This window comes from Dipteris shenzhenensis, chromosome 25, assembly GCF_047967505.1.
Source record: "Dipteris shenzhenensis isolate YYH24624 ecotype China chromosome 25, Dip_SZ_1.0, whole genome shotgun sequence".
NCBI lineage: Eukaryota > Viridiplantae > Streptophyta > Polypodiopsida > Gleicheniales > Dipteridaceae > Dipteris > Dipteris shenzhenensis.
The window spans coordinates 9958388-9979611 of record NC_141620.1 but is presented as its reverse complement, the minus strand read 5'-3'; the positions used below and the strand labels follow the sequence as shown (position 1 = coordinate 9979611).

The 21224-nt window shown below is 48.8% G+C and overlaps 1 protein-coding gene across 1 annotated transcript in view; it reads right to left on the bottom strand.

Moving 5' to 3' along the window:
- Positions 1-1709: 1709 nt before the first annotated feature.
- Positions 1710-21224, bottom strand: part of LOC147885427 (uncharacterized) — a 382071-nt gene continuing 362556 nt past the window's right edge. Inside the window, exons 15-16 of the mRNA XM_087396736.1 lie at positions 20621-20747; positions 1710-2010 (exon numbers count right to left, since the gene is read on the bottom strand). Of these exons, the coding sequence (XP_087252862.1) occupies positions 1774-2010; positions 20621-20747 (364 nt within the window). The 3' untranslated portion in view covers positions 1710-1773. The remainder of the gene's footprint in view (positions 2011-20620; positions 20748-21224) is intronic.

The window sequence follows — 21224 nt, the reverse complement described above, 5'->3', positions numbered from 1 at the left end:
ACAAAAATCCTAGATACAAAATGAAATGAAATAGAGTACCAAAATTGCCTAGATACAAAATGTAAAATATGAAATATGAGGAACATTGTCTTCCCTAAGGGGTCTGTGATCCAAAGAAATGATGGAAGTCATGGCCATCGACCATGCCTCCTGCCATGAGTGTGAAGATCTGGGCAAGTGTCAAATGGGCTGCTGGCGGTGCCAAGTCTCCATGGAGCATAATGAAGTGAGGGTAGGCTAGGGAGAAAGGAAGTGATACTCAAAGAGAGACATAATGAACTGGAAATTAAATGACTAGAGCAATTGAACAAAATAAGAGTACTCACATGTAGACCAAAGAGCTTGTAGCTTGATACTTGATTTATTTAACACTAGAAAAGTACAGCTATTATATAACAGCACACACACACACATAGCAAGAAACAAGAAGATCTTACACATTGGGGATTACAAGATAGTTGCATTAATTGTTTTGATGAGGAAGGTGAAATACACTGAGGAAGAGAAGTATACCCAACTCAAGAAGGCAATACCACAAACCGAATGGGATGAGAACGACATAGGCCTTGTCACCCAAAAAGGGAATCAAGTACAAGTCTTCTTTAAAGAAAAGATTTCAAGAACCAATATTCTCAAACAAACCAACAAGCTGAAGGGCACTAGAGTTTGGATATCTGAAGAGCTCATTCCGTCAGCTCAAATAAATGATCTTACCAAAGTGAAGGAAGCATGCAAAGAGGGCAAATGCGCAGTTTATCAAGATGGGCAGGCACTCATTCGAGACTTCAAACCTAGACCCAAAGACTCTCAGTCTTAAACTGATGTTATTCAGACCGATTTCAGGGTATTATTTGGAATGTAGAAGTTATGCTATAATAATTCCGAGCTGAGATGCCATGTGCACTGCTCAACTCTCTGGTCTATCCAAATGTTGTAAGCCATTTTAACATTTTGCACTTTGTCCCATAGGCCCATAAGGCCTCCCGAGGACATCTCTCTCTCTCTCTCTCTCCATGTGTGTCTTTTTTTGAACGCACATGGGCATGTGCATGCGCATGTGTTGGGGGGTTGTATGCATGTATGTGCCATGTGCAGGTGTGTGTATTTGTGCGTTCTTAGCATATAATAAATTCACATCCATGCAAAATCAAAATTTAATTCACATCCAAAGTCAAAAGGTCAATAAGCAGGAGGAAGATTGAAAGAGATATAGTTTTGCAATTCTCATTCTTTTATGTCCATGCATTGAAGATGGAAGATTATAATGGAACTTGGAGTCATAATTTTATCATCTCCCATAAGCGCTCATGAAATGCTAGGAAGATTTCCTTCTTAACAGCTAAATAGTGACAAATTCATTCTATCTGTCACATATATACATAGCTTAAGATTCAATTCATGTCTTTTTAAACTTCCAGCTGTATCTGAAATGTGCTTTACCATCATACATATGACTATCGTTGTAACCTGCACTACAAAGAATCTGTCCCCATCAAAGAATTGATCCATTCAATGTGGATCTTGGGGGGGGGGGGGGGGGGGAACCAAGATCCCAGGGAATTGGAAAGATGGAAAACATACAACAGAGGTAAATTCATGACATGGATAAAGTATCTGTCATAATTTAAAGCTTTATCAGATGGATAAGGACAGGGAAAAAAAGAACACTGTTTTTCCAATTTCAGACATTCCAAATCATAAAATCTGTATCCAGTGCAGTTACTCCATATGCAGTTACTCAGATTATTGACTGTCATGCCTTTCCCAGCATTCTCAAGCTGCAGGTTCCTCCAAACGCAAGTAATCATACATAACTCCCATGAAATAGTTTGAAGTCTTTCTTTGAGTAAGAAAAAGTATGTTTGGTCCCTCTTGTAACCACTCAGGAAGGACATTGATGTCAAAGGAATAATACAGTCCATGGATCCCATGCCTTGCAATTGCATTATCTTTCCCAAATTGCATTGTGTCAAAGTGTGGTAATTTAAGATTTGGATCATTGAATCTGACCTGCAAGGGTATCAATGTACGACAAGAGTATTAAAACTATGCCTCCATTCAAGTTTTTCCCATTACAAACTTTTGCAAGCAAGACACGGATTTTTGGTGAGAATTGTGGGTTTATATTATATCAGCAAAAGGATTTGACACACCTGTTTTTTACATTAATTGAACAAAACTAATGACTGACTTATATGTCTCAAGCCTCCTCTTTTCAATGACCTTATTGCATTCATCTTATCCCATTTTGACCCTAATTTATCACTGCTCCTATCTTTCCCTTTCTATCCTCATCTATAGAACATTTTAAATGTAGACTAGTCAATTTTAGGTTTGATTTTTCAAGAGTTTTGTATATAACCCAACTCTCTCGTGTATTTGCAATTGCTGTTGGTTAATTGTGGAATACACATTACTTTGCATTGCTATAATTTTATGGAGCTACAAAAAATATCTTTTTTACAGTTGTTTTTAATTTAGTGCTTGGCAGAGCATGTGGTAATAGTGGGTGCAAAATTCTGTACAGCCGCACTTTTATTTGGAACTTTCTTCTATAGATTCTTGCTCAACATGTCACTCGATGATAGAACTTTAAGACTATTAAGTAGACTTTTCAACAAGAGAAAAGAGGCCACCTGCTGCAACTAATTGTTCGTTTAAGAAGTCTTTGGGATTTGAATATGACAAAAACGTCAATGGGGGGTACTAAACCGACAGTTTTGATTTGTACTCCTGTAGCTTGGGTTACTCCCATTGGTTGTTATATCCCTTTGGGATGAATTTTTGCAACCGTGGTACTTCAAATTTTACTAGGTATTGCTGAGATGATTCCATGTGTACTTTAACCATATAGGGGGGAATCATAGGGACATTTACAATGGTATGGTACTGTAGGCCATATCTTCACCTTTAAAAGGTTTCCTAGATGACCCCAATTTCTCTTGTATCTTTAGTGGTTATTGGTTTATTATGAGATACACATTTTTCTTATTTACTCCTTGACTTGCTCACACTTTCATCATCGCATGATCGTGTGAAAGGGAAGGAAAGTAGCAAGATTTTCATACACTGTTTTACTTCTCTAAGATGATAGAGCAAAGATGAGGAAAGGAGTATAAAAGGTGCCTTGTATGTTCCAATTTCTCAAAAGAATTTTCCTTTAGGTTCAACTATAGAAAAACTTGGTCTTATAGTGGAGTCCTATGAGCATAAATGTTTGATCAAGGATCCCACTCAATACATAAAATTGTCGCATCGAGAACATTGGAAAGTGAGCTTCTCAAGCTGGACACTTACGATAAACTGTCAGATCATGCAGTTGTGACAAAAGCTTTGACACCTTCCATGCAACAAGACAAGTTATGGCATGCAAGCTTTGGCCAAATAAATTTTGGCAGCTTAACACACATGGAACATCCAATTAGGCATGTATGCGAGGATGTATTCTTGGGAAACTTCATAGGAAGTCCTTCCCTAAAGATTGACTGGTTAGACGTGTTCAAAACTTGCAGGTCGTACACAATGATGTGGTGGGTCCAGTTGTGCTCTCAATTGGAAAGTACAACTATTTTGTGACTTCCATTCGTGATTATTCTAGGTATGCATGGGTATCTCCACACTTTTTTGATTTTCTTGAATTGGTTGAGAATCAATCAAGGTTTGAAGTCCAAACTCTCCGCATAGCAATAGAGGGAGAGAGTATATGTCACAGGATTTCAACAGTTTCTTGCAACAAAAGGTCTCGTGCATCAATGCACTTGTGATATACAGCTCAAAAAAATGATATACTTGAGCTTAAAATTATATCCACACATGGATGAATTTGTGCAACCGTGGTACTACTTCATCCGTATCATTGAGGGGGGGTTTGTAGACATATAGAATGATATGGTGGTGTAGGATAGACTAGGACTTAGTCTATTTTGGTGTGTAGTACTTGGGTACTATATATACCAAGTACTTGTACTTCATTTTCATTGAGAATTCTATTGGAGTTTCTGTGTGACCACTTTTTGCTCACTTATGTTCACAACCTTTCTCCATTTGTTACTTTAGAAATGGTCAGATGCATGTTCAAGGGTCAACTTTTGGCTTTTTTTTTTGAGATGAAGCTATATTGATAGCTATACACATCTTGAATAGATGTTCCATTAAAGTAGTGAGGTATATAACTTTTTTTTTTCAAAGAGAAGACTTCTATTAAGTATGAAAGAGACTCCAAGAGCAAAGCTCAAGGGAAAGTACATCTCGGGTCTAAAATCTCCTACGGGTCAGTGTGCATGATGCCCTATGGATCTCGGAGACGCTGCAGCTACGTGCCTGTCGATTGGGGCCCAATGGTTTGAAAAAATTGCTTCGCCATCCTCTCCCCTTGCTATACCCATTGGGCTAGGGAAGAGTGATAGGATAACTCAGCCAGTCGAATCTCCGTGTCCTAAAGCTCAAGGCGCCGAGCGCTCTCAAACTTGTCCCTAAGCCACTGAGATCATGGGTCCTACTCCCTGAGCCTCTCTATGGAGGCGAGGTCTCTCCTCACTGTCCGCTCGCGCTCCTGAAGAGTCCTCCTCCGTCTAAGGGCATAAGCCTGCAACTCCTCACTGCTCCTCTAGATCACATCAGCCACCCACGAAGCCCAACCCTCGCACGGTGCCATCTCTGACTGCTGCCAAATCCATTTCATGACCTACTGAATCCCGTCGTCCTATAGGAGGTCCTCTGGAATGCGAACCCCCTTTTGGGAAAGACCCCTGCGGGGCTACTCTAAGTGAAGTACTACTGGAGAGTGGTCTGACATTGTGGTACTTGCCAAAATCCCGGTAGAGCCACCTCTATGTAGTGCCTAGTCCCCAATGTAGAAGCGGTCTAGCCTCTCAAGCAGTCCATCATGTCTCCTCTGTCTGAAAGAGAAGAGGCTACCAGCAGGTATCCTGCTGAAATGCTACTCTCACCCACAGGTCTTTGCCACTGATCATGAAAATGAACTGCTCCCAGGTGCTCCACTTTGCTGCTGCTACTGGCATCTCAGAAAAGGAGGCGCCGCCCTGCTTGTCCTCCCCAAACTCCAAGTTGTTGAAGTCCCCTCCAACAATCCAAGAATCTATATCTGGAAGACACTCTAAAAGCCTCCTCCAAAAGAGCGAACGGTGACGCTGGGGCATACACATTCAAGATCCCAAACCTGGACTCTCCCATCCAAACTGCCCGTCTTGGGATAAGCTTGCCCTGATCATAGACCTCTGGAGCCATTGTCTGTCAGAGTGATATGTAGACCCTCCGCTCCGTCCCTACTGCAGGGGGCCACACCTTCGGACCTCTCCCTGGGAGGAGGTGGTGTCATTGTCTGATGTCTGATGCTGAGAACATATGCTTCTGAATCAAAAGGTTGTCCACTGTCTGCTGCCCTCTGCAACTCTTGCCGAAGGATCAGGTACTGCGGTTGACTACGAGTATGGTCGTGGAGCCCGTACATGTTGTTCCAACTCACTAGGGTCCAACTCATGAGGACGGGGATGCAGAAAACAAGGCTCTCCTGTGAGTGGGTGCCGGTTTTAGAAAGACTACCTTATGTGACTTTGCCGAGGGTTTGGAGGGCGAGTAGACCGTGTTTGTACGTCGACGTACTAAGGTGGACACTGGCTCAATGCCAATATTCCGTGCCCACTTCATCGTGAAGGAGACTTCCACCCTGAATGACTCTGCACACTTCTAGAGTGGCCAGTAGAATGCATGATCAACCTTTGCCTCAAGCGATAATCTAATAACTCCTACCGCCAAACCACACATCAGCTTCTCTCACGTGAAGCCCAGCTGAAAATTCACCTCAACACCATGGGCGTGTCAAAGGTCCAGTTCTTGTGGCCCCATCCACTCGTCCATCATGCGTGAAATCTAATCTCCCTAATAGCATCAAACACCACTAGGGACCACTTCTCATACCCTATGGATGCGAACTGGAATCCCCAAATTGGGTGTGTTTGGGAGCCCACTACGCTGATCGAACCCCCTTTCCAGTGCTGCAAGACCACAAGCATTACCTCCGAGGGTAGAGGGTAAGAGTTCGTAATCTCCAGATAATTACAGGGTCCCAATCTCCAGAAGTCCCACGGTAAGGGACACCCAGGCTGAAGGTTGGAAGCTGCTGATCGAGAGGCGGAGCCCCTTCCCTCTGTCTCCCTCCCCGATTGGATGAGATACTGCAGTGAGAAAGCAGAAGGGGACGTTGTCTTACCCTTGCCTGCTGGCAGGGGTGTCAAGGCAAGGGAGGGGTGGGAGACTGGAGAACCTGTTGAGGAGGTGGAGGCGGGGGCAGAGGGGGAAGGGGAAGGGGGAGAGAGGGAGATGGAGGGAGGGGCACAGGTGGTGAGGGTGATCATAGCAGGAGGGACAAGGGGAGGGGAGGGGGCAGGGGGAAACCAGGAGGGAGGGGGGGTAGTGGAGAGGGAGCAGGATCTGGAGGGGGAGGGGAGCGAGGGGGAGTAGGGGCAGCCACAGGCCCCCCTTGTTGATCAAGCTCTTCGAGGCTCTAGACTTGCTCCTCCTCAACTGCCGCTAATGGGCTAACATGCACAGCTTCTGCCATCGCAACGTCAGGAGCTCCTGGGGCAGTGACCCCTTTTGCTGGGGGAGGTGGATCTCCACGTAAGGGCTCCTGCTGCTACTGCTTCTCAGGTGCCTCTCGAAAAGCCTTGTCTCTCTCTCTCTATGTCTAGCCGGGTCCAATCTCTTTTGTTGTATAGATTGCAATGGAAAGCTCATATTTGTCATCAAAATGGATGAAGCTCAATTGGTGAAAGAACACGAGTTAGAGAGAATCAGCATCTGCATTATGAATAAAGCCTTGGCCTTTGTTCAAGGGGATGAAGAAGTAGAGCAAGATTTCTCAGTGCAATCAGAGAAAGATATATGGTGGCTTGCAACATTTAAGACTCTAAAAGAGTGCCATGAGACACTGAAGTGGGTTCTAGATAGAACAGGAATCCCATCGACCATCCGAAGACAAGAGGAAGGGCAAACATTGACAGTCGATGGCCATGGAACCTTTCAAGTTGAATGGCATCTTGCTGGTGATTCGAAAACCCTCAAGTGCTTGCATGGTTGTGATACAGGGGCAAATGCAATGAACACATGCCTTTATTGCATGTGTTCACAACGTAAGCAAAAGGCTGGCTTACAATGGGAGAATGGCATTCTATCTTGCAGCCAAACGCAAGCTCCCAATCATGACAAGAAGGATCCAAAGTGGGATCCCATCTTGCCCATCCCACTTGAGAGAGTACACATATGTACTTTACCTGCAGAACTGCGCGTACTTGTTGATAAGTTGTTATATTTGCATCTTGTTTATAATTGGAATTTAATTTCACAAGAAGTGTCCGCACGGTGCATTGCAGAAACTAAGAAGTTATTGTCAGATATGGGATTCCATGGAGGACATGTCAAACTTAAGGAGGATAAGAAAATGTTTGGGGCAACAAAAACTTTTTATTTTTAACCCGGGTCCAATCTCCTTCTGAGGGAGTTACCCAGGGGATCTGAGACTCCTGTTGCTCCTATCTGGGGGGTGCTATACTCTGGTCTGCTGACTCTGCCTGCTCTACGGGGGTGGGGGAGGAGGGTCTCGTGGTCTTGGCCGCGGGGGCGAATCTCTGTCTAGGTGACCCATCTGTCTGCACGAAGATACTAGGCTGGTAACCCAGAAATGTCCACTCGTTGGCGAAGTGTGCCCCCTTCGAGTGGAGGATCAACTATGGGAGGGACTCTGGGCTCTCGACCACCAGTCTTATCCTAGGGACCTTGTCATCTACTAACATTGAAGCGGCTGAATCTAGCAAAGACTTGAGACCGGTGTCAAATGCCCGACCAATGGAGGGAAGGATGGCTCGATACTCCTTTGGGAGCCTTGGGAAGCGGAGCATAACTGGAAAACAAGGAACATGGTGTGTCATGTCCATGCCCTCTACTATAAATCCATGGTACCAAGGAAAGAGGTACAGCAAATGCAGACCAAAGAGGATGGGGCTCTGCTCTATGAGTGTCGAGGCGGTGTCGGGGGAGCTCAGCTGGATGAGGAATACGCCTCTTCCATAGACGGTGACCTCCTGGATGTGGTCACCCTCTAGTGCCAAGCACATACTCCATCGGCATCACCGCCTCCACCCCGAAGGCTAGGCTAAAGGGGGTACAATGCGTGGCCACTTTGTAGGAGGTTCTGTAGGCCCATAACACAGTTGTGAGCTTATGCTCCCAGTCGGTACAACTAGCTTCTACTATAACCTGTCTCCTTATTGGAGGGGGTCCCACAATTCTTCCCACGATCTCCTTGTCCTAGAGGGACTGAACTATCTGCTGTACCTATTGCTTGTCGGCTGGGGAAAGAAGAATCTAAATGGCTATGGGATTTGAGGGTAGAGTCCCTATGGCCAGACCAAGGGTCACCACCAAGATTTTCTTTCACCTGAACAAGCACAAATGCTCCCGCTATAGGGAGGAAGAAGATAAAAAAGGGGCGATTAGGTAAGTTAGTGTTAGTTTTGGTTACCGGTCACTACTAGAGGGCGGCAGGGTGGTCCTCGACAATGATATGGACATCCTTACACTCTTTTCCCACCCCATTGTATATAATTTTATGGCGTGGACTAGAGGCGGAAGAAGGAAGAGGAGCAATGGGGGATGGCAGGGAAGAGGAGGCAAAGAGACGGGGGGAGAGGACGGGGGGGGGAGGCAAGGAAGACGAGAAGGTGGTGGGGGGTAGTGGAAGGAGCGGGGGGGACAATGGAAGACGGAAGAGGGGATGGAGACGGGAGAAAGAAGAGAAGGCAGGAGGAGGTGGAAGAAGTGGCACGGGAGCTGGAGAGCAGGCGGGGGAGGAGAGCCGGCGGAGGAAAGTAGGGAGGCGGAGGAGATGGTGGAAGGGGGTCGGGGAGTGCTCGGGTGGCAAAGAAGGCGAAGGGGCAGAGCCGACGAGGGGAGGCAGAGGAGGAGGCGGGGGGGAGGCGAAGGGGCTCCGGAAGGGCAGAGATTGCGGGGCAGCGGCAACAGCTCCTGGAGCTCAGCGTGGGAGCTCCACAAGGTAGGTGCGAGTCATCTTCATCTTCCTCAACATCGATGCTTTATTGAGATCAGTACGCTGCCTTGACACGTCCAATGACCATGCTATTGAAAGATGGCATAATTTTCTCTTGGGATGAAGATTGCAATCAAGGGTTTCTGCAAATTAAGAGTGCCAAAAGGGACTGGTGCTTCCTTGGGCTGTTGCTCCTCCCCGACCTGTGCTGCTCCACTCCCTCTCCTCAACCGTACCCCTCTCCTCTCCCCTCTACTAGCCCTCTCCGCTCCCTCCTGTACCTCCTCTCAGCCCTACTCCCTCTGCTCTCTCGGCCCTGCTACCTCTCCTCTCTCAGCCCTGCTCCCTCTCCTCTCAGCCTCGCTGCCCTCCTCCTTAGCCGTACGGCTGTACGGCCCTCTCTCCGCCTACCCCCTCCTCTCCACCCCACTCCCTAGCCTATCCGCCTACCCCTAGCCTCTCTGCCCTCTCTCCCTAGCCCCTTTGCCTCCCCCCTAGCCTCTCTGACCTCTCTCCCGAGCCCTCCCTCCCTCTCCGCCTACCCTCTCCTCTCCCCGCCCTCACTCCCTAGCCCCTCCGCCTATCCCATCCCCTACTCCCCCTTCCCTCTCCGCCCTACCTTCCAAACACCCTCTCCCTCTCCCTCCTTGCTGCCCCCTTTCTCCCCTTAGCCCTCACACTCCCCTCCCTCAGCCCCCCCCTACTCTTCCTTCTTCTTTTTCTATCCTCCTTCCTTCTTTTCCTAGCCCTTCCTAGCAGCATTTTGGTCGGACGGAGCCTCCTGTGTTCAAGTCACCCTTCATACCTTGATTGACGATGGCCGGGTGTTTATTTTTTGCGAGCTTTTTCATTTTTTTGCGAGCTTTTCTTGGGCTGAGTTCTGGGGACTTGATTTTTTGGGTCATTTTTTAGAACATTATATAACACAACTCTTGGGGGACTTTACATGATATAAGACTCACATATGTTGAGCAACAATTATAAAACAACCCTTGATCTATGATCACTTGAGATGTAAGGTTAGTTGGCAAGGATCTACGACATGGATTTAGAGGAGTGTGAGAGCTCAAGAAAAGAGGGTAAGGGTTTCAAATGAAAGCAAGTCTCGCCGAGGAGTGCGAAGAAGACCTGCACTCGTGGAAGATGGAGGAGAAGGACCTGCCATGCCTCTATCAGCAGAATTGGAGCTGGGGTGCTGAGGAGGCCCGTGGCTGGGCTGAAGAGGAATCTAGAGTCCTCATCTGTGCTTGCACTTTCTCGGTCGTCCTGACTGTGGCAGGAACAATCTGCAGGGAAGAAGTGCTTGTAGCCCCCTCGTGGTCAGCAACCAAGGTGACTGGGGCTAGTGCATCTAAAGGCCCCTCCTGATGTGGAACTGTAGTGTCTCGGGCTGAAGCAACATCCACCTCTAGAGTGTGGAAGGTGTCTGTCTGAACAGGATCAAAGGTCTCCTCCTGCGGTAAGGGAGCAGCTCTGATGGCTCTCCACCATAGTACTAGGTGTGCCGTGGGCATTGGGTGCTCTACTGCCTCTGGTGGTCCTGGGGTGCACGAAGCAGGGCGCCCTGCTGCTCCAGGGTGCTGAGGAGGTGCAGTCGGGGTAGTATGTGAAGGAGCCGCACCAGAAGACCTCTTGGGTTTTTTTCTCTTCCTTGGGCAGTCTCTAGCAAAGTGCCCAAGGGTCTTGCAAATCATGCACTGTACTGTCTACATGAAATCTCGACTCTTTGTCGAAAGAGAGAGCCGTCTGGATGCTGAAGCATGATGTGCGAGGAAGAAGGCATGCCATGAAGGGTGGGGATCTCAGTGACCACTCCGGACCCTAACATGAGGCACCCCATCTGCATTGACTGCCTCTACCGAGGAAAAAGGCATGCCATGAAGGGTGGGGATCTCAGTGACCACTCCGAATGACCACTCCGAATGTGGCTCTGATAGTGGCAAGCAGTCGATAGTAGACCTGAGGAAGACCAAGAAATCTAATGAATAGTAATGTGACCTGCCTGTCCTCCTCGACCGGATCGAATCCCAGATCGAATCCCAAGGTGTAGGGTAAAAGAAAGATCCTCCTCGAACCCAAAGCCAGGGGATTAGCTTTGAGAACAAGGGCTGTGGACTCGTGGGAGTCGAAAATCACTTGAAAGAATCCACGTCCCAAGAGTCGAATATCCTTGAGGTATAAGGCCATATCTCCTGGTAATGCCGCCAGCCTCCAGTCTCTAGCCTGTGATTTGGAAGGGTGTGACCCAAAGATGCGGGCAAAAAGTGATGTAGAGCCCTCTAACTCCACATCTTTCTTCAGCTGCTGCAACTTGTCTTTTGAAAAAATGACGGTTCTCGCGGCCGATGGAAGTGGACGGAGATTAGCTGAATGGGGATCCATTTGCCAATCGAAGTGAAAAGGCCGATTCCAAGACTGAAAAAGCTCCGTCCATGAAACTACTGCCCTCGAACACGGGCACAGGAAGAAGGAGAAAGGAGAGGGTAGGAGAGCGGGGAAGGGAAGGAGATAGGAAGGGGGCGAGGGAGGGGGAGGTTACAAGCGGAGAGGGAGAGTGTGGGCGGGGAAGAGGAGAAGAGGGTGGGGGATAGGAGGGAGGGAGGGGGCGGGTTAGAGGGTGGGAGAGCAGGGGAGAGCAGGGGAGAGCAGAGGAGGGGGCGGGGTAGAGCGGGGGAGGGGGGGGGAGAGCAGAGTAAGGGGCAACGGGGGAGGGGGGAGAGGGAGGGCGGGGGAGTGGGCGGGGGAGGAGAAGGGGGTGGGGGAGGGGCAGCGGGGGGGGGGAGAGGGAGGGCGTGGGAGGGGGCGGGGAAGGAGAACGGGGTGGGGGAAGGGGTAGGGGCAGCGGGGGGGGAGAGGGAGACCGGGGGAAGGGGCAGGTTAGGGGCAGCGGGGGGGGGGGAGGGAGGGCGGGGAAGAGGGAGAGCAGGGAAGGGGGCGGGGGAGGAGAAAGGGGAGAGAGGGAGGAGGGAGGGGGGGGAGGGGAGGGAGAGAAGCAGAGAGGGGAGGGAGAGGGGGGGTAGCGAGGGTGAGGGAGAGGGAGGGGGCTGGCTGAGAGAGGGGGAGGGGGGGGGGGCAGGTCCTCACGGGGAGAGGAGCAGCTCGAGCCCTACTGTGCTGCCTTTCTTGGCAAAGAACCTTTGACTCAACACACATGATTTATTTGCATTCATTTTGGGAGACAACCTAGGGCAGACTACCCTTGACTCAAACAAGAAAATAGTAAAGATATATTTCATTCATTTTATGCATAGCAAGGGCAGAGAACCCATGTGCCCGAAGTAGTTGCCGCACTAAAGTGTGCACATCCTACTCGTCGATGATGTGTCGAAGATGCTCATGTCGAGGATGCCTCGGAAGATGTGTCGATGAAGACCATAGGAGCAGCTACCAAGGGAGATCACATCATGACTCTCAATGTGCCAATTAGAGAGTCACCGAATGCATAGAAGAGGTTTGAAAAAAGGAGCGAAAATGTACTGTAGGAGATGACGATGTGTGAAAAGAGTATTCCCCGCTGTCAGAAGCCTCAAGTCAATGTACCGGAGTGTTGATAGAGTCGAAATGACTTGTGGGTAAGCTTGGGAAGCTCAAATCACTGGCAGGAGTCCAAATCTGAGCAAAAAATGCCAAAAAGTAGCCTAAAACTGCTCAGAATCGCCTTCTGACAAGTTGTACAACTCCTAGCACTGTCGCGCATTCGCCTGCAGAGGTCCGTATGGACGTCTGAACAAAAAATCAAAAAAAAAAAAATTATTGAAATGGTGCGAGACAGGGTTGTTTATGTTTGGGCAGTGCCAAAATGTCAAAAAACGTCAAAATCGGACCTCAAAAGGTCAAAAAACAGCCGCTAGAATACTCTAAAACAAGTTTTTGGCGACGAACTGACGAGGAATGTCCGCCAATGTTGAGGGAGAACCATGAACTGATGCAGGAGTGAGTTGAACTCACAAATGAGGACCAGGAGCAATCACTAGGACACCGGAGTACTTGATGGCGAGGAACCATGGCGAGGCTAAGGGAAGGGAGGCTCTACCTTAGAGGAGAGGGAAGCTTCCATTTGCGGGCTTCTCTCATCCTCTAGATAGAGCAAGAAGAAGGGGAAGGTAGGAAGGGAGGCTCTGACACCATATGAAGGAACATGGTGAAGAGAGAGAGAGAGAAAGAAAGAAAGAAAGAAAGTGTATTATTGTCCACTAAAGGCCAAAATGGGCCCATGGGACATCAAGAACTCTGCATACAAGATAGCACAAAATCAACATGCCACAAAGAAGAGGCATCGTCGAATATCATCTAAGTGCTACGCAATATAATGCAAGTGAAAGTACATAATGTCAAATCTGAGCCTAAATACAAAGTAAACTAGATGCAAGGAAACCGCCCCTAGGTGCAAAATGGGGGGATGAGTACAATATGCCAATGCAAAGATACAAGTCCAGGTGTCACGGAGTCTGAGAACCAAAATAATACTAGAAATCCTGTCCATCGACTCTGCCTCCTGCTATGAGAGTACAAATCTGAGCAAAGGTGAGGTGAGCGGCTGGTGGGGCGAGATCTCCATGAGTAAGTCTCCTCCGAAAAGCTGCCATCATCCTGGATCGTCTGGAGATGAAGCGGCGAGTACGTCCCCTATGTAACAAGATCCTGCGGCGTCTACAAACCATCTCATATGTACATCCACAGGGTGGAGGCATGTGTCCTGTGTGAGCTCTGACCTCCTCGTGCTCCTCCTGGTCTCTGTCCTCTGGTATAGCGTGTGCCTAGGCTCTATCAGGCTGGGCTCTATCACGCTCCGGTCTGTGCTGATGGTCTCTGAGGTAGTCTCGTCGAAGCATAGTGGCCTCCCTGACATAAAGAGCTAGGCAATGCTGATCCTCGTAGTCCATCACTCGTGAGAGAGGTCCAAAGCCATCCGTGAAGAGACAGTGGAATCTACCTCTGAGCTCATAATATAGCGGGCATCTGCAAATGAAGTGCTCCTCTGACTCCACCTCTCCCATGGTGCAACAAGGGCAGATCCTGGTCTCTCGGCCTGGTCGCCGTCCATCCTCCATGCGTCGCATCCTACCAGCCTCTATCTCGAGCCTGATGCGAAGAGACTCTAAGCTGGCCAAGGGCAATCCTCAGTGAGTGGGACATGTGGATACCTGTATAGCCTGGTGGAATGACAAATCCATCCTCTGAGATCCGAAGGAAGTGGTCACGATATGTGGCCATCTTCGTCGGAAGCTGCATGGGATAAATCCAAGTGCGATACGTATGAAGCTGCAGCAAGTCTGCTCTCGTGACCTGGCTAAGCTCGTGGCGAGTCAACTCGAGATGAGGGGCATCTATGCTGTATCGGAAGGGAGGCAGTCTATCCATGTCTAGTCCAAGAGATGTGAGCCACCTAGTGAGTCTGAAGTACCAGCAGTATCGGTCGTGCCAACTCCATAGAAGATGCAAGTGCTAACCATGGCAACCGAGCTCTGCCTGTTGCTGAGTCTCCAAACTCCCTAACCCTGTGCAAATACATGACCGACTGAAACACTGCATCCAATGCAAGGGGAGTAGCTCCAAACTCTGCTAGCATGATCTCGTGCGGAACTGTAGCCTTGGCCCTGATGAGCCGAGAGAACATGATGATCTGTAACCTCTCTACTCGTCTCCAATTTGCAGCGCCGAGGTCTCCTGCCCAGAAAGGAGCTGCATACATCGCAGCTGGTCTCACCAATGTATTAAAAAGCAAGGATTTCGTATCGGGATGTTGAAAGTGGGACTGAAAACACTGACGCTCAAGATGAGCCAACAAAGCATACCCTTTACTAATCCTATCTCGTGCTGCATATGTCATGGTGAAGACCGGTCCCTGAAAACTGCCCCCAAATAAGTGTACTCTCTAACAAGCTCGATGGGCTGTCCGTCATAAGTGAAGCAAAACTCATCCGTGCTGTAAATACGATCAGAGGTGTTGAAAACCATAACCTTGGTCTTGCCAAGGTTTACGGTCAACCCCCTGTCCTGGCAAAACCTGTGGAGGCCTCAATATGTGCCTGGAGGCCCTGAGCAGTAGAGGAAATGAGAACCACATCGTCCGCATACAGGAGGATAGGAATGGAGGATCCTGAGAGAGTAGAGCCCACACCGCCTGTCATCTGTACAAACATCTCTAGCTGATCAATATATAATCCAAAGAGAGTAGGAGAGAGCGGGCAACCCTGCTTCACCCCAATCGTGCTGCATACCTCCTCTGAGAGCCCCTCACGTGTCCGAACCCGCCGACCAGTGACCCTCTCATACAAAGCCATGATAGCCCACTGTATCTCTCCACTGAAGCCCATCTGGCAAATCCTCTGAAACAATCTGAATCGCGGAACTGTGTCAAATGCCTTCCTGAAGTCCACGAAGCAACAATAAAGCCGTTGCCTTCGTGACTTCGCCTCCTCTACCAGTGCCCTGAGTGTGAGGATGTGGTCAAGTGTCGAATGATCCCTGCGAAATCCAGCTTGCCCTCTGGCTTTGAGTCCTGTCGTCTCGGCATGGTCATTTATACGGCTTTCCAAAACTGATGCATAGATCTTGGCCATAACGTGCCAATCATGATGGTCCTGTAATTCGATGGCTCCATAGGGTCCCCCGACTTGTGGATAGGTACTATGGTATTGCCTAACCAGGACTGTGGTAGGCCTGTACAAACAGACTCATTGAAGAGACGGGAAAGAACAAAATCTAAGGCATCAATCCCATGGATTACATACTCCGCTTGCAATCCATCATGATCCTTAGCTCTCCCGTTCTTCAATCGGTGGACTACTGCACGGACACTCTCTGGTGTGAAGATACTAGATGAAGCTGGCCTAGGGGAATGGGATAAATCGATGGCTGGCTGATTTGGAACATCGTATAGAGCTGAAGTGTATGCAGACCAGACACATGGATCTGTGAGGGGGCTCTGAGACTTCGAGCGGAGGAATTTTCTCCAGAATTCCTTGGAGTCACAGCTGAAAAGCAAGCTTCTCAGCTCCTCCTCATTCCGGGCTAGAAATTGGCGTTTCTTGCGCCTAACCAACCACTTGTAGTCTCTCTTGGTTTCGGCAAGGAGGGGAGACTTCTCCTTGGTCTCAAGGTGAAGTTTCCTGCGGAGTTCCTTACACTCCTCGTCATACCAACCGTTGCAAGGAACAAGACCAACCAGTGGGAGATTAGACGAATGACATGTGGTAGGGAACGACATGTGAGCGGCAGAAACGAGTGAAGTATGTATAAGTTCCCACCGGTCCTGCGTGGATGGTAAAGCATCTACTAGATGAGGACGGAGTAGGCGGCTGAGGTTCCGGCTATATACATCATCGAACTGGTGGTCGAAATGAACCTCATAATAGGGTTGGCGGTCATGATAACGAGGGGGGGGTGGGTCATGGGAGACATGAGTCAAAGTAAAGTGGATGAGTGCATGGTCGGCAGAGGGCATGAAGGGGCTAACAGTAAGGCTATGGATGGAAGGGACTAGAGTCGGGGGACCTATGTTGTAGTCGATCACACTAGTACCACGCCCAGAAGCAGAAGAGAATGTGGACAAGCTGTTACAAATGACCATATTGTGCGAGGTGAGGAGCTCCAGTAACTGACGTCCCTGATCTGTGGGCTGTACTGTGCAGTCTGATGAAGTCCGACAGAGGCTATCATCATGAAATGCTGGGAGTATGACCGGATCCTCCATGAAGTCATAAGTGAGGGCCTGTCTGTCTGAGGTCCTCGCGTTGAAGTCTCCTAAAAGGATGACTTCTCCGCGATGTAAAAAATCTGCAATGTCCGCTGAGAGATCCTCAAATATGGACTAGCCTGGTCCAGTGGGAAGAATAGATCGACTGCGCCGGGGGGAAGTAGCAAACTGCAATAAAAAGATCTCGCTGAGGGGCTCTGCGGTGGATGCGTACCCACAAGAATCGGGCATGTGAATCCGCTCTCTCCACTGTGATGATCCGATCGAGATGCTTTCTGTACAAAATGGCCACTCCTCCAGATCCTCTCACTCCAAATGTCTGAGTGTGCTGCCTGAAGGCAGATCTCCATGTATACCCTGTCACTCGTGGCAAAGGTCTCTCTGGACTCTCGTGTGTCTTCGTGAAAAAGATGATATCTCTCCCAAGAATGCCCCCGTAGATTGCCTGGCTGTGCTGTAAAAGAACCATTGCAATTCCATACAGCGATGCATAGACTATCTGACGGGTGGTGTGTTCCATGGGCCCTGTCCCGTCAAGCGGTCGGAGCAGGAGGTGGAGGTGGGGCTATATCTGCTGGTCTGCCATCTCTAAGCACTGTGGGAGCACGCCTCAAGGTTCCTGTGATGAGTCTGCCATCCCTGATCACTGCCCACTTGCCCTGAGCTCGGGCTGCATCTCTCTGAGGCATGAGCGCCTTGCGCTCCTCAACCTGTATCTGAGTCAGATCCTCGTCCATGGAAATCTGTGGGTGGTCTCTGAGTGTCCCTCTCCTCCTGAGGGCAGCTAGACATGCCTGGGCATCTCTGAATCTGATAATGAGGGGCTGCTCTCTAGTACGATCCCTCCCGACTCTATATGCTCCTACTATGCCATGATCCTGTACTCCCAATGTCTGAGAGACAAAGGTCACAGCCTGTGTCATCGTGGACTCTGTCGCCGAGGGCAAGATACCACGAATGCAAATGTTGAGGGCCTTTGTGGCCCTCTGCTGTGACTCGGCCAATGTAGCTGATACAGTCGATCTCTGAGGCTGTGATGGCTGACGACGGACGACATCCACCCACTCTGTGGCTCTCTGGACGTCTGTCTGAAGGGAGGTCAAACGCTCCTCAACCGCTGCTACTGCTGTAGTGGGAGATGTGTCTATGTGCTGAACGCGAGTCTCGATCTGCTGCACTCGCTCTGTGTGTCCATGAATCTCTCCAGCAAGAGTCCTATGAGTCGCCTGTAAGACCTGAAGATCTGTCCTAATAGACAAGATCTCCTGATCCTGCTGTGTCACTCGATCAGCAAGAGATGCAACCTGAGCTGTAAGTAGAGCAATGGCCTCGTCCTTCCTGTGAAGCATCTGAAGGGCAGCTCGGAGGTGGGTCTCAAAGTGCTGAAGCTCTGGTAGGATGTGGCGGCAAGGGCAAACAGTGCAAGGCATGGAAGGAGAAAGAGAGGGAGAAAGGGGGGAAACCGGTAAGGTGGGTAGCGGGGATGAAGGAGAAGGCTGGAAAGGGGAGAGAAAGCGGGTACCAGGGATGGAGAGGAGGGGATGGGTAAAGTCTGTAGAGAGGATGAGGAGGAGGGAGCCTCTGGCAAAGTAGGTAAAATAGGCAACAAAGGGGAAGAGGTGACAGAGGGCTGTGAGAGGGAGAGCAAAAAGGGTGGAGAAGGGGTAGGAGAAGAAGGAACCTGAGAGGGGAGGGGTGAAAAAAACTGCGGGTACAAAGTAGCTATGGGCGGGAAGATGAGATAATGGAGCTGAAACCGGTGTACCTGCGACTGGGAGTGCGGCAAGTGCGGGCACTGCGCTGGGCGGAAGATGAGATAGTGGGAGCTGAAACCGGTGTACCTGCGACTGGGAGTGCGGCAAGTGCGGGCACTGCGCTGTCCTTTGAAGAAGATGCAAGTCCTCTTCTACTATAGTGCAGCATATCGGTCGTGGTGGCCATTGATGTTGCTGCTGTTGCTGCTTCTGTAACATGCTCGACGGTGTCGGCCATGTTTAATTACGGGAAACTGGCAACATTGAAAAGCGGGAGATGGCGAGCGCTGCCAATGCGCGATGAGAGAGAGAGAGAGAAAGAAAGAAAGAAAGAAACTGGCAACATTGAAAAGCGGGAGATGGCGAGCGCTGCCAATGCGCGATGAGAGAGAGAGAGAGAGAGAGAGAGAGAGAGAGAGAGAGAAAGAGAGAGAGTGCGCGATGAGAGAGATAGAGGAGATTTTCAAAAAATGCGCGATGAGAGAGAGAGAGAGAGAGAGAGAGAGAGAAAGAAAGAAAGAAAGAAATTTTATTAAAGGTCCACGGAAGGCCATACATGGCCTATGGGACACAAAATCATCCGAAAGGAAAATACATCATCAACGATGCGCCAACTAGGTGGCCTCATCGTAATACCGCTGAGAGAGAGAGAGAGAGAGAGAGAGAGAGGCTGAGCAGGTGAGGGGTGGTTGAGGCGGAGAGGCTGAGTGAGGGGGAGGTGAGCGGAGGGCTGAGAGAGAGAGAGGCTGAGCGGGTGAGGGCTGAGGCGGAGAGGCTGAGCGGAGGGGCTGAGAGAGAGAGAGGCTGAGCGGGTGAGGGCTGAGGCGGAGAGGCTGATCGGAGGCGGTGAGGGCTGAGGCGGAGAGGCTGAGCGGAGGGGCTGAGAGAGAGAGAGGCTGAGCAGGTGAGGGCTAAGGCGGAGAGGCTGAGCGGAGCGGGTGAGGGCTGAGGCGGAGAGGCTGAGGCGGCGAGGCTGAGGCGGAGAGGCTGAGCGGAGGGGCTGAGCGGGGTGAGGGGGGGGGCTGAGGCGGAGAGGCTGAGCGGGGGGCTGAGCGGGTGAGGGAGAGAGAGAGAGAGAGAGAGAGAGAGAGCAAACCATACACAAACTGAACGGAAAGGAGAGAAAGAAAGAAAGAAAGAAAGAAAGAAAGAAATTTTATTAAAGGTCCACGGAAGGCCATACATGGCCTATGGGACACAAAATCATCCGAGAGAGAAAGAAAGAGAGAGAGAGAGAGAGAGAGAGAGAGTAGACTAGGGGAGAGAGGAAGTGATACTCAAATAGAGACATAATGAAATGGAAATGAAATGACTAGAGCAATGAATAAAAATGAAAGTACTCACATGTAGACCAAAGAGCTTGTAGCTTGATACTCGATTTTTTTAATATGACACTAGACAAGTACAACTCTTATATAAGATCACACACACACATATGAACATCTATGCATATGGGATAACTCCCAATATGACACGTGGCATCCATAGGACACACTAGACTAGAACTCACACTAGAACACACATTTGGTCACTTTGGCTTCATATTCCAAGAGAAAGCGGATTCAGGATGGCAGCATGGACCTCACTTACTATTCCACATCATACAATGTGGCATATATCTTCACAAAGTCCCTTTAACTCGATCTATTTTAGGAAGGCCTTAGTATGAGAGCTCCTCAAATTTTCACACTTGGAGAGAAGTTGGAACACTGTACACTTGTTTTGCTTAAGGCCTTATGCGAGTCCTACCTATCAGCTTATTTTTTGACTAAATAAGAATCATACAATAAATCTTTGTTGGGACTAAAGCAGTTGAAAAGTTGTAGTTCTAAAGAGATCTTTCCCATTGTGACCAATACGTTGCTGGTCAGCATTCAAACCTTTCATTGATGCTTTCACTTTCTTGATCATTATTAAACCCATTCATTGATGTCATCATAACATAGCAAAGCAAATAAAATACTGAAAATATTACATGAAATCATGTGAACAGTTTTTATCTTTTTTAATGAAAGTAGTATATGCAACAATGGCATACCATTGCACCCAGGCATCTCAAATTCACCCAAAAAAGTATCCTTTATGGATCAAGAAACAAATTACCTGAATAGCGGCAAAGTTAGCTGATGCCAAAGCAATGCGCAACTTGTAAAGTCCAGATTGTCTCACACTTTCAATCTGGAATTGAATTTGCCACGTCGTAGGTTGCAATGAACCATCCTCATTTATTCTACATAAGAAAAACCAAGTTTGATCAGACCTTATGTCATCTTACAGTTCAAATGAATCTAGCCAAGTTTATTTGTTACAGAGAAAATTCTCAATTTGTTGTCCTTCTCCCTCATCCAAGCTCATTGCTTCTACTCCTATGCCCTCGCTACCCCTTATGTTACTCGCATGGTAGGATCCTCAACACCCATGGCCATTATAGTTTTTGTTTCATCCAAGGGCAAACAAGAAGTCTAGCGAGCTATTCCAAAACTATAAAAATAGGGTAGTAGTGCAACACATTGTTGGCCTTACGCCTAGACAATGCCATGTTCAAGTTGGCGTTTAGGTAATTTTAATGGTTGAGGGTGACACATCCAAGAGTTCACCATCTATGTGAGAGGGGGTGGGGTATTCCTTCTCTAGCAGCTCGCAATACTTCCCAAAAAATATTACCAATTGATTTGTACAATACCCATTCACCACGTGCTGCTTGGCC